This window comes from Oncorhynchus masou, chromosome 31 (genome assembly GCF_036934945.1).
Source record: "Oncorhynchus masou masou isolate Uvic2021 chromosome 31, UVic_Omas_1.1, whole genome shotgun sequence".
In the NCBI taxonomy this organism is placed as follows: domain Eukaryota; kingdom Metazoa; phylum Chordata; class Actinopteri; order Salmoniformes; family Salmonidae; genus Oncorhynchus; species Oncorhynchus masou.
This window is the reverse complement of record NC_088242.1, coordinates 94088312-94100488: the sequence shown is the minus strand read 5'-3', so window position 1 is coordinate 94100488 and position 12177 is coordinate 94088312. Positions and strand designations below refer to the sequence as shown.

The 12177-nt window shown below is 40.5% G+C and overlaps 1 protein-coding gene across 4 annotated transcripts in view; it reads left to right on the top strand.

Annotated features, from left to right (window-relative positions):
- nmur1a (neuromedin U receptor 1a) overlaps positions 1–11880 on the top strand; it is a 38994-nt gene extending 27114 nt beyond the window's left edge. For 3 of the 4 annotated variants that reach the window (XM_064952591.1, XM_064952590.1, XM_064952592.1), the window contains one exon: positions 7227–11880. In XM_064952591.1, coding sequence (XP_064808663.1) covers positions 7227–7588 — 362 coding nt within the window. In that variant the 3' untranslated portion in view covers positions 7589–11880. Of the gene's footprint in view, positions 1–1559; positions 1669–7226 lie in introns of those variants that run through there. The other variant, XR_010453018.1, reaches the window with a different exon arrangement.
- Positions 11881–12177: the final 297 nt, after the last annotated feature.

The window sequence follows — 12177 nt, the reverse complement described above, 5'->3', positions numbered from 1 at the left end:
CCCTTCGTTGTACGTTCTGATGACTTTTAAGATAAGGAGCGCTTCATGCAGAAAGGCAGAGAACATACAGTGCCTACAGAAAGTATTCAGACCCCTTGACTATTTCCACACTTTGTTACATTACAGCCGACATTAAGCTGACTGCGAACCAGGCCTAATCGCCAAACATCAGTGTCCGACCTCACTAATGCTCGTGGCTGAATGGAAGCAAGTCTCCCTGCAGCAATGTTCCAACATCTTGTGGAAAGTCTTCCCAGAAGTCTGTTATAGCAGCAAAGGGTGGACCAACTCTATATTAATGCCCATGATTTTGGAATGAGATGTTTGATGAGCAGGTGTGGTCACAATGAGAAGGCGTTGTCACGATGGGCAGGTGTAGTCATGTAGTGTCGTTAAAAAACCCGACCTACTGGCTGCTCTTACCCTAGCCGAAAAACCCTATAGGATTCCAATAATTTAAAATCCTATTGAAAAAAAATTGGAACCTATCCTATAGGACAGGCCTGGGTAACTCCAGTCCTCGGGGGCTTGATTGGTGTCACAGTTTTGTCCCAGCCCCAGCGAACACACCTGACTTCAATAGTCAACTAATCATGATCTTCATTTTAAAATGCAATTACTTTAAATCAGGTGTGTTTAGTAGGGAAGGAGAAAAAGTGTGACACCAATCAGGTTGGAGTTTCCCAGGCTTAATACGACAATAGCACTGGTTCCAAAATCTGATAGGATTTTTCTATTGTATTCTTATTTTGGAATCCTATAGGATTCTATAAAACGAAAACCTATTGGATATAATTCCATAGGAGTCCAATAGGACTGGTTCCAAAATTAACTTGCATCCTTGAATCGATCTCATATTTTGATGGTGAGTTGAAGAAGTTGAGAACCTCGGGGAATTATGTGGTAGCTTTTCCAGTCATCTGGTAATTCTCAGTAACTATACTGTTCTCTTTGAAGTAGAAAGAATAATCAATACAAGGTTAAATATTAGACATGTGTAAGCCGAATGAAGGCTGAAGCCCATGTGAGTGTACAAAGCTAGATCAACATCGAATTGACCATTGGACCAAACAGAACGTAAGCAGAATCTGTGTAGATGAGGCAAGGTAAACTAACAAGATGTGACTGCACTGGGCCATATCGGCGGCAGGATAGCCTAGTGGTTAGAGTGTTGGACTAGTAACCGGAAGGTTGCAAGTTCAAACCCCCAAGCTGACAAGGTACAAAATCTGTTGTTCTGCCCCTGAACAGGCAGTTAACCCACTGTTCCTAGGCCGTCATTGAAAATAATGATTTGTTCTTAACTGACTTGACTAAGTTAAATAAAAGTAAAATAAATATCTGATCTTGTGAAGGCTACTTGGACACGCATATGAGTAATCATACATAGACAACATCTGTCTGAACTTGTAAAGACCTTTGGACAGGGACATTTGCATGTCGTGCCACCAATAGAATCTATGCCCCAATGTCTGAGCCAATAAGAGAATGGAAACTAAGTAAGACAACATGATTTGTAAAATGGAGTGAGGTGATTCTGTATAAAAGGAGGAGGAGCAGGCAGTTTTTCCATGGAAAGGCTCAGCCGGTGTTTTTCTGGATCAAACGCGCCAAATAAATTGACGGAATTAATTGAACAAAAGTGCCAATAAAAGAAGCTCGTCAAAGGTAAGGCATGAATTATATTTAAATTTCTGTGTTTTGTGTCGCGCCTGCTGGGTTGAAATATGCTTATCCCTCTTTGTTTATGGAGGTGCTATCCTCAGATAATAGCATCGTTTGCTTTTTCCGAAAAGCCTTTTTGAAATCTGACATGTTGGCTGGATTCACAAGTGTAGCTTTAATTTGCTATCTTGCATGTGTGATTTAATGAAAGTTTGATTTTTATAGTAATTTATTTGAATTTGGCGCTCTGCATTTTCCCTGGCTTTTGGCCAGGTGGGACGTTAGCGTCCCACATATCCCAGAGTTCATCTTGATTGCAGTTTAACGTACATGTTCTGGTTTCTGTGTGTTATTTAGCTGAGAGATTGTCCAATGAAGATGTATTTATCCAATTTTAAATGTAGGAGTGCTCTCTGTATAGAAGTTGCTGGCCTCACACCTAAATATGGATTTGAGTCAAACTATCACTTAAAAAACAGCCAACCCTTGTCACTGTTGATATCTTATGGCGGGTTGTGATTCGTCAAAGTTAAATAACAATGCAAATGATTTGTTCCCTTTTACGTTTCGCCTCACGAAACTTCCACCCGACGTTCCAGAAGTTCAGATGACCGTCTTCAGCAAATCCTCTTCTAATCACTGATATGAAAATGATTATCAGATTCAGTGTGTTATTTTATCCAGCGCAGACACCCCAGACGTCTGTCCCCCGCTCAATTGATTTCAAATTGATATTGATATGAGTGATTAACAAAATAGTGTTGCGTTGAACCTTTTTTCGTTTTGACCCTCCCTAAACACTTGAAATAAATAAATAAATAAATAATAAATAAAAACAAGTGACCCTCCCCTATAGCCAAAATAATTATTAAAACAAAGTGGATAGCAGAGAACATGTCTACCATTTACCCTCACTCTTAGGACAGACCGTTTTAGAAATTGTTCTCCATTTTTGTAGCCTAACCACAGCCAGAAGGTTGTGGATTCCCAAACCAGTGTGGACAAGGGTGAATAGATCTCCATTATAATAAAATAACTGCATGAATCTAACATCTTAATTCCGGGTTAGAGAATTTTTATTTTATTTTTATATAATCGCTTTTCATTCAATTCTACGTCATTTTAACCTGACTAGAGACAAGCAGAATATTTTATAATAGCACAACAGAGTATGACAATGAATGAGCTGCATGCTGCAGCACCAGAGACTTTTTGATTTCTATACAGGCTATTGTTAAAAAAAGAGGATAGTCTAAGTTTGGAACCGTGGTAGATATGTGGTAGTGGTGTATGGGCCTGAGCGTGTGTTGTGAATTCTGTAATGAATGTATTGTAATGTTTTTAAAATTGTATAACTGCCTTAATTTTGCAGAAGAGTAGCTTCTGCCTTGGCAGGAACTAATGGAGATCCATAATAAACCCCAGGAAGAATAGCTGCTGCCTTGGCAGGAACTAATGGAGATCCATAATAAAACCCAGGAAGAATAGCTGCTGCCTTGGCAGGAACTAATGGAGATCCATAATAAAACCCAGGAAGAATAGCTGCTGCCTTGGCAGGAACTAATGGAGATCCATAATAAAACCCAGGAAGAATAGCTGCTGCCTTGGCAGGAACTAATGGAGATCCATAATAAAACCCAGGAAGAATAGCTGCTGCCTTGGCAGGAACTAATGGAGATCCATAATAAAACCCAGGAAGAATAGCTGCTGCCTTGGCAGGAACTAATGGAGATCCATAATAAAACCCAGGAAGAATAGCTGCTGCCTTGGCAGGAACTAATGGAGATCCATAATAAAACCCAAGAAGAATAGCTGCTGCCTTGGCAGGAACTAATGGAGATCCATAATAAAACCCATTAAGAATAGCTGCTGCCTTGGCAGGAACTAATGGAGATACATAATAAAACCCAGGAAGAATAGCTGCTGCCTTGGCAGGAACTTTTTATTTGATTTTTTATTTCACCTTTATTTAAACAGGTAGCGACCTGAGCAAGATAAAGCAAAGCAGTTCGACACATAAAACAACACATAGTTACACATGGAGTAAAACAAACATACAGTCAATAATACAGTAGAAAAATCTGTCTATATATAATGTGAGCAAATGAGGTGAGATAAGTGAGGTAAAGGCAAAAAAGGCCATGGTGGCAAAGTAAATACAATATAGCAAGTAAAACACTGGAATGGTAGATTTGCAATGGAAGAATGTGCAAAGTAGAAATAAAAATAATGGGGTGCAAAGGAGCAAAATAAATGAATAAATAAACACAGTAGGGGGAGAGGTAGTTGTTTGGGCTAAATTATAAATGGGCTATGTACAGGTGCAGTAATCTGTGAGCTGCTCTGACAGCTGGTGCTTAAAGCTAGTGAGGGATAAGTGTTTCCAGTTTCAGAGATTTTTGTAGTTCATTCCAGTCATTGGCAGTAGAGAACTGGAAGGAGAGGCAGCAAAAGAAATAATTGGTTTTGAGGGTGACCAGAGAGATATACCTGCTGGAGCGTGTGCTACAGGTGGATGATGCTATGGTGACCAGCGAGCTTAGATAAGGGAGGACTTTACCTATCAGGGTCTTGTAGATGTCATGGAGCCAGTGGGTTTGGCGATGAGTATGAAGCAAGGGCCAGCTAACAAGAGCATACAGGTCACAGTGGTGGGTAGTATATGGGGCTTTGGTGACAAAATGGATGGCACTGTGATAGACTGCATCCAATTTAATGAGTAAGGTATTGGAGGCTATTTTGTAAATGACATCGTCGAAGTCGAGGACCGGTAGGATGGTCAGTTTTACAAGGGTATGTTTGGCAGCATGAGTGAAGGATGCTTTGTTGCGAAATAGGAAGCCGATTCTACATTTAACTTTGGATTGGAGATGTTTTATGTGAGTCTGGGAGGAGTGTTTACATTCTAACCAGACATCTAGGTATTTGTAGTTGTCCACATATTCTAAGTCAGAGCCGTCCAGAGTAGTGATATTGAACGGGCGGGCAGGTGCAGGCAGCGATCGGTTGAAGAGCATGCATTTAGTTTTACTTGTATTTAAGAGCGATTGGAGTCCACGGAAGGAAAGTTGTATGGCATTGAAGCTCGTCCGGAGGGTTGTTAACACAGTGTCCAAAGAAGGGCCAGAAGTATACAGAATGGTGTCGTCTGCGTAGAGGTGGATCAGAGACTTCACCAGCAGCAAGAGCGACATCATTGATGTATACAGAAGAGAGTCTGTCCAAGAATTGAACCCTGTGGCACCCCCAAAGAGACTGCCAGAGGCCCGGACAACAGGCCCTCCGATTTGACACACTGAACTCTATCAGAGAAGTAGTTGGTCCAGAGAAGTAGTCCCATCCTGTACTCCCTATTCACCCACGACTGCATCCTCAGGCACGACTCCAACACCATCATTAAGTTTGCAGATGACACAACGGTGGTAGGCCTGATCACTGACAACGACGAGACAGCATATAGGGAGGAGGTAAGAGACCTGGCCGGGTACCAGAATAAGAACCTATTCCTCAACGTAATCGAGACAAAGGAGATGATTGTGGACTACAGGAAAAGGATGAACGAGCATGCCCCCATTCTCATCGATGGGGCTGTAGTGGAGCAGGTTGAGAGCTTCAAGTTCCTTGGTGTCCACATCACCAACAAACTAGAATGGTCTAAACACACCAAGACAGCCGTGAAGAGGGAACGACAAAGCCTATTCCTCCTCAGGAAACTAAAAAGATTTGGCATGGGTCCTCAGATCCTCAAAAGGTTCTACAGCTGCACCATCGAGAGCATCCTGACTGTTTGCATCACTGCCTGGTACGGAAACTGCTCAGCCTCCGACCACAAGGCACTACAGAGGGTAATGCGTACGGCCCAGTACATTATTGCGGCCGAGATCCCTACCTTCCAGGACCTCTATATTAGGCGGTGTGAATAGAAGGCCCAGAAAATCGTCAAAGACCCCAACCACCATTGGCTATTTGCTCTGCTGCCGCACGGCAAGAGGTGCCGGTGTATCAAGTCTGACACCAACAGGCTCTTGAACAGCTTCTATTTTCAAGTAATATGACTGATAAATAGCTACACAGACCGACCTTACCTTGTATCTCTATTTACCTTTTATTTTCCTACACACACTGTCCCTCCAACACACACACAAACACTTACTGCATAATCTGCTCACTTATACATAATATGCACATACATTTATACTGACTCTACACAGCCACACAGCCACACACCCAATCACATACATCTATACTGACTCTACACAGCCACACACCCAATCGCATACATGTATACTGACTCTACACAGCCACACACCCAATCACATACATTTATACTGACTCTACACAGCCACACACCCAATCACATACATTTATACTGACTCTACACAGCCACACACCCAATCACATACATTTATACTGACTCTACACAGCCACACAACCAATCACATACATGTATACTGACTCTACACAGCCACACACCCAATCACATACATCTATACTGACTCTACACAGCCACACACCCAATCACATACATTTATACTGACTCTACACAGCCACACACCCAATCACATACATCTATACTGACTCTACACAGCCACACACCCAATCACATACATTTATACTGACTCTACACAGCCACACACCCAATCACATACATTTATACTGACTCTACACAGCCACACACCCAATCACATACATTTATACTGACTCTACACAGCCACACACCCAATCACATACATTTATACTGACTCTACACAGCCACACAACCAATCACATACATGTATACTGACTCTACACAGCCACACACCCAATCACATACATTTACAGTGGGGCAAAAAAGTATTTAGTCAGCCACCAATTAGGCAAGTTCTCCCACTTAAAAAGATGAGAGAGGCCTGTAATTTTCATCATAGGTACACTTCAACTATGACAGACAAAATGAGAAGAAAATAAATCCTGAAAATCACATTGTAGGATTTTTTAATGAATTTATTTGCAAATTATGGTGGAAAATAAGTATTTGGTCACCTACAAACAAGCAAGATTTCTGGCTCTCACAGACCTGTAACTTCTTCTTTAAGAAGGAAAGAAATTCCACAAGGAACTTTTAACAGGCACACCTGCTAATTGAAATGCATTCCAGGTGACTACCTCATGAAGCTGGTTTAGATAATGGCAAGAGCGTGCGAAGCTGTCATCAAGACAAAGGGTGGCTACTTTGAAGAATATAAAATATAAAAACGATTTTGATTTGTTTAACACTTGCTTGGTTACTACATGATTCCATATATGTTATTTCATACTTTTGATGTCAACAGAATATGAAAATACTAAGTATCTCTCTCTCTCTCTCTCTCTCTCTCTCTCTCTCTCTCTCTCTCTCTCTCTCTATCTCTCTCTTCTCTCTCTCTCTCTCTCTCTCTCTCTCTCTCTCTCTCTCTCTCTCTCTCTCTCTCTCTCTCTTTCTCTCTTTCTCTCTCTCTCTCTCTCTCTCTCTCTCTCTCTCTCTCTCTCTCTCTCTCTCTCTCTCTCTCTCTCTCTCTCTCTCTTTCTCTCTCTCTCTCTAGTTGTTCTGGTGGTGGTTTTTGGAATCTGTTGGGCTCCGTTCCACACCGACAGACTTATGTGGAGCTTCATCGACGAGTGGACCAGCATCCAGCTGGAGGTGTACAAGTATGTCCACGTGGTCTCTGGCGTCTTCTTCTACCTCAGCTCGGCCGTCAACCCGATCCTCTACAACCTCATGTCCACCCGCTTCCGAGAGATGTTCAAGGAAGTGATGTGTCATCGGCCACGGCACCCCGTGCCCAGGAAGCAGTCACTCAGTGTTACCCGGGTAACACTCCGCAGCATTCTCAGTGAGGCCACGCCCATTAATGGCATTGCGGGCCTACACGAAGACAAGGAGCATGAGACCACCTTTCCTTGAAAGGACTTCCTAGCAGAGGAGAATTAATACACTAAACTGATCAGATGGACGATGATTCTGGGATGATTGAGATGTATTGTTATAAGGGATTTTAAGGATCGAAGGATGTGCTTATCCAATCTATGTTATTGCAAGCTTTGGTCACCATACCACAGTAGACTTCTCCTGTCACTAAACTCCCTAAACACAAGAAAACAAAACAAATTAAAACCTGATGCTTTGACGTATTATTTGAGCAATTCTATGAAAAGAAATATCTCAGGAGATACAGACAAATCGATAATTCTCATCTAGAAGACCTGGTAGATTCTGCATCACTGCTTCTGCACTACTCCTTTTTAGCATTTCATGTTCAACAGCACAAAACCTTTGAACATCCAGTCTCAAGAGATGGCTTAAAGTTGATTTTCCTTACAGCTCAGATTGAAAACAGGCCGACATGCCCTGTCAAAGCTCCTTCAAAGATGATGTCCAACGTGGTTGTTTGACGAATGTATATAGTTCTCAAATCACTGAGTGATTTACAATGGTGGAAAGGTTTTGCAGTGTGTACTAAATAGAACTTGAGATGAGCAGCTTCAAATCAAATGCCATTTATCACATGCGTCTAATACAACCTTATAGTGAAATGTAACATGTAACACCTGCTTTCTGAGCATAATAATACATATCTGGGGCGGCAGGGTAGCCTAGTGGTTAGAGCGTTGGACTAGAAATCGAAAGGTTTCAAGTTCAAATCCCCGAGCTGACAAGGTACAAATCTGTCCTTCTGCCCCTGAACAGGCAGTTAACCCACTGTTCCTAGGCCGTCATTGAAAATAAGAATTTGTTCTTAACTGACTTGCCTAGTAAAATAAAGGGAAAATAAATAAAGAAAAAATAATTATCTGGGTATTAAAAAAAGTTAACCTCTACCGGACTACAGTAAAAAAAAAAAAAAAAAGCTTCAAAATAGATGTAGCTGCACCGTCAACTGCATATTTTCAGAAATGTATGTCATTGCATGAGTCGTTGGATATTGCTAATGAACTTGACGCCTCCATTCAGGAGAGTTTGCACATTATTAACAGAGGGAGGTATCCTGCTGCAGATTGGCATTTTTAAAAAAAATAGCTTTTAAAATTCGCCAGACACTGTATGTCTCCATCAACAATCTGGTGAATGATCTCTGATGATCTGTTTCACTAATGTAAAACGTACAAACATGAGCGTGACTATGTACAAAAACAATGTATAGATTCACAGTAGATAAACACATATTTAACAATTCGATGTATTCATAAAAAATAAAAAAAATGGGTAAAAACACCAGGAGCATTTGAATCTGAATCTCTGATCAAGGACTGATTTAGACCTGGGACACCAGGTGGGTGCAATTGATAATAAGTAAGCAATAGCCTTGCACGAGCCTTGGCTTGTGAGACCCGGAACGGTTCATAATTACCAGGTAGAACAGAAAACCAGCAGAACTTCGCACCTCCTGGATCGGATCTAAACACCACTGGTCTAAACTGATGAAAAAGAGACACTGTTTGGAACCTCCAAAACGATGGAGAATCATTAGGAAGTAAGAGCACTGACATAATGTGAATGGGGAAAGGTAATCTTTAAAGCCGAGGGTATTTGGCTTCATGAAATAAAGGACCTCGTGCTAATTCCAAAATCAAACTTAATTGTTTTAACTTTTTTTTACCATCATAATTATTTCATTGTATTATTTTGGCCTTTACATTTTGGACATTTAAGCAGACACTCTTATCCAGAGTGACTTAGTCAGTGCATTGATTTATGACTTTGATTTGCCTTTATCTGAAACTATTAAATCCAAGTCATAACTCTTAAAGGTATTTTGTTAAGGAAGTCCTTTATCTACTTTCCCAGAGACGAACTCATGGATACAATGTTTATGTCTCTCCAGTTAGAGGCAGCTTTGCAAGCTAACTAGCATTAGCACAATGAGAGGAAGTCTATGGTACAGCAAGCTAGCAGTTACCATAGACTTCCAGTCATTGCTCCAACACTAGTTAGCAGTTGCGCTAATGCTAGTTAGCAATTTCCTTCAAACTGCACGCAGATATATATATAAAAAAAAAAGGTATCTACAAGTTCATGACTCTGGGGAAATAGATAAAGGGCTTCGTTGCCAAAATCCTGAAGTATCCCTTTAAGAGTTTAAGCTTCAGATTAATATGAAGCTTCTTTCCAGTCAAGTCAGTGTGTTGTTGTGATTCTGGATGGCCAGATGACAAGAAAGTGGGGAAACGTAGGTAGGTCGTTTCAGCTAGTTTTATCTTGTTCTTGATACAATGTCTTGTTTTGACCTGTTTTGACTGTCACTTCTATGCTAATGTTCCAAAAAATGTGCTAGCTAGCTTACCAACAACTGTAACAGTGTATTTCAGAGACAACAAGTGCTCATTGTGCAACTTAAATATTGGAGACAAAATATAGTTTACACGTTGTCAACAATCTAAGCCAACCCTGTCTGTTTTGCACCATCGTTGCACACATGTCGTTTTTTGTTACTAAACAATTAATCTTTCTATTAAGGAGTAGACTACTCCACTAAAGTCATGTATTAATTTACCTTTATTTAACTGGGCAACTTAGTTAAGAGCAAATTCTTATTTACAATGACAGCCTAGGAACAGTGGGTTAACTGCCTTGTTCAGGTGCAGAACGATAGACTTTTACCTTGTCAGCTTGGGGATTCGATCTTGCAACCCATCAGCTACTAGTCCAAGGCTCTAACCACTACCTGCCACCCCTGAATGTATACATTTTTACAGTATAAGATGTACAGGATAGCAAATGACAAGAAACGGGTATTGATTTTCTGAGAGTGTACACTGCCGAATGGGTGCTTCAGCAGAGCTGTGAAAATAACTGGCCTTCTGAAGATGTGCACTGAAGTCCTGTGAGCAAACATCAAATCTTCTGAACGCCATTTCACCAAACAAATCTTTTATCGAGGTTGGCCTCATTGAACTGCCATCCCAGCAGCTGCTAGTTTCCATCTACTCTTGGAGGTGGTGTGTGAGCCAGGAAATGTGTCAATCTGTCAGTCCTTCTGCAAGGAGCTGTCGTACCACCTCATGTTCTCATCCATCATCGCCCGAGCGACAACACCTGTGTCAGGCACAGTAAATGACCATTTCGCTGCTTTGACAAAACATGGAATGTACATCCAAACAGGCAGTTACAGCTAACAAACTGATTCATCCCTCTGACCACACTATCTGATTTGGGGGGGGGCACATTTTCACATTTTCACAAACCAAAGGAGAGGGACCATCTGGTCAACAGTGGGTACGGACTGATCAACAATCTTGTACAGACTCTCACTGTTTGAGATTTTGACTGAATGCAACTGCAGGATTCTATCTCTTTGCTTCTTTTTCTTGTATTTCTTGTAAATGTATACCTGTGTGATAGTTTCAGTGCAGAAGTGTTTCCGGGGGGGGGGGGGGGGTTGTGCTGTAGTGCCACTACTGTATAAAGCTGCAAGAGAGGAATATTGTACATTGGAAACCAATGGGTGAATAAAAAATGTTTTTTTTTAAATTAAAAAATGCTTGAATTTTTACCGGTACCTAAAATATTCTACTGCTTGAGCATCTGTTCCTCTTATAAAATATTAGCTCAGAGCGCCTGCACCTAAATATAAACAGTTCCGGCTTCCAAAATCAGTACCGGAATCTGTTTCAGTCCAAGTCATGCACTGTACTGAGTTATTGTGTTCGACAGGGTATTTAATAAGGACAAAAAGGAATTGATTTATTTTTGCTTGAAATATGCATTGTGATTCTGTTTTGCTTATTAAATATGTAACGGAAAACTGTAACATGTCGTGGAAAAGCTTTACCAAGATGCAAAGCTTTACCAAGATGCAAAGCTTTACCAAAACAGGTTATGCCAAATATTATCTAAACTCATACAATATAATGTCACATTTGTAAGATGAGTTCTGTGTTGGAATGCATTATATATACATTATATAAGTGATGTTGATCTAGTGGTAACGTCAGCAATTTCTGAGAACAAATCCACTCAAACAACAATCATTACATTTAACTGTCATTAAAATTGATACCTGCATTGACACAGTTTTGTTAAATTGTTTTTTTGGTTGTGTCGAAACTAGTCTACAAATAATGTGTGGTTTGATTTGAACTGGATTTTAGTGTGCAAATTGACAGAGGTTATTACCAACCATAAAGCAAGAAAACTTTCTTTGAAGTATTATAAGTATAGTATTTTTCTGTCTGGGAAATAAAATGAATACACCTAAATGTTCCTCTAATTACTTTGTTTAAAAGACATTTTAATTGTACCTGACAAACTGTAAAAAGAGGGCTTTGACCCACACACCATTATTTTACTGATGACTAAATATTCTCCATATTTCTAAATTACAGACAATTAAATATGCATCTCTGCTGTAAGGCCTTTTTTGTTGTTGTCTCAGCAGTGATAGTTCAGCTTTTTTTATGACCCAAACTCAAACCCAAAAGGGGAATTTGTAAATCTATGTTAAAGGGTACAAAGAAAGGGTGCCTCTTTTCTTCAGACAAATGGTGCTTTTTTGT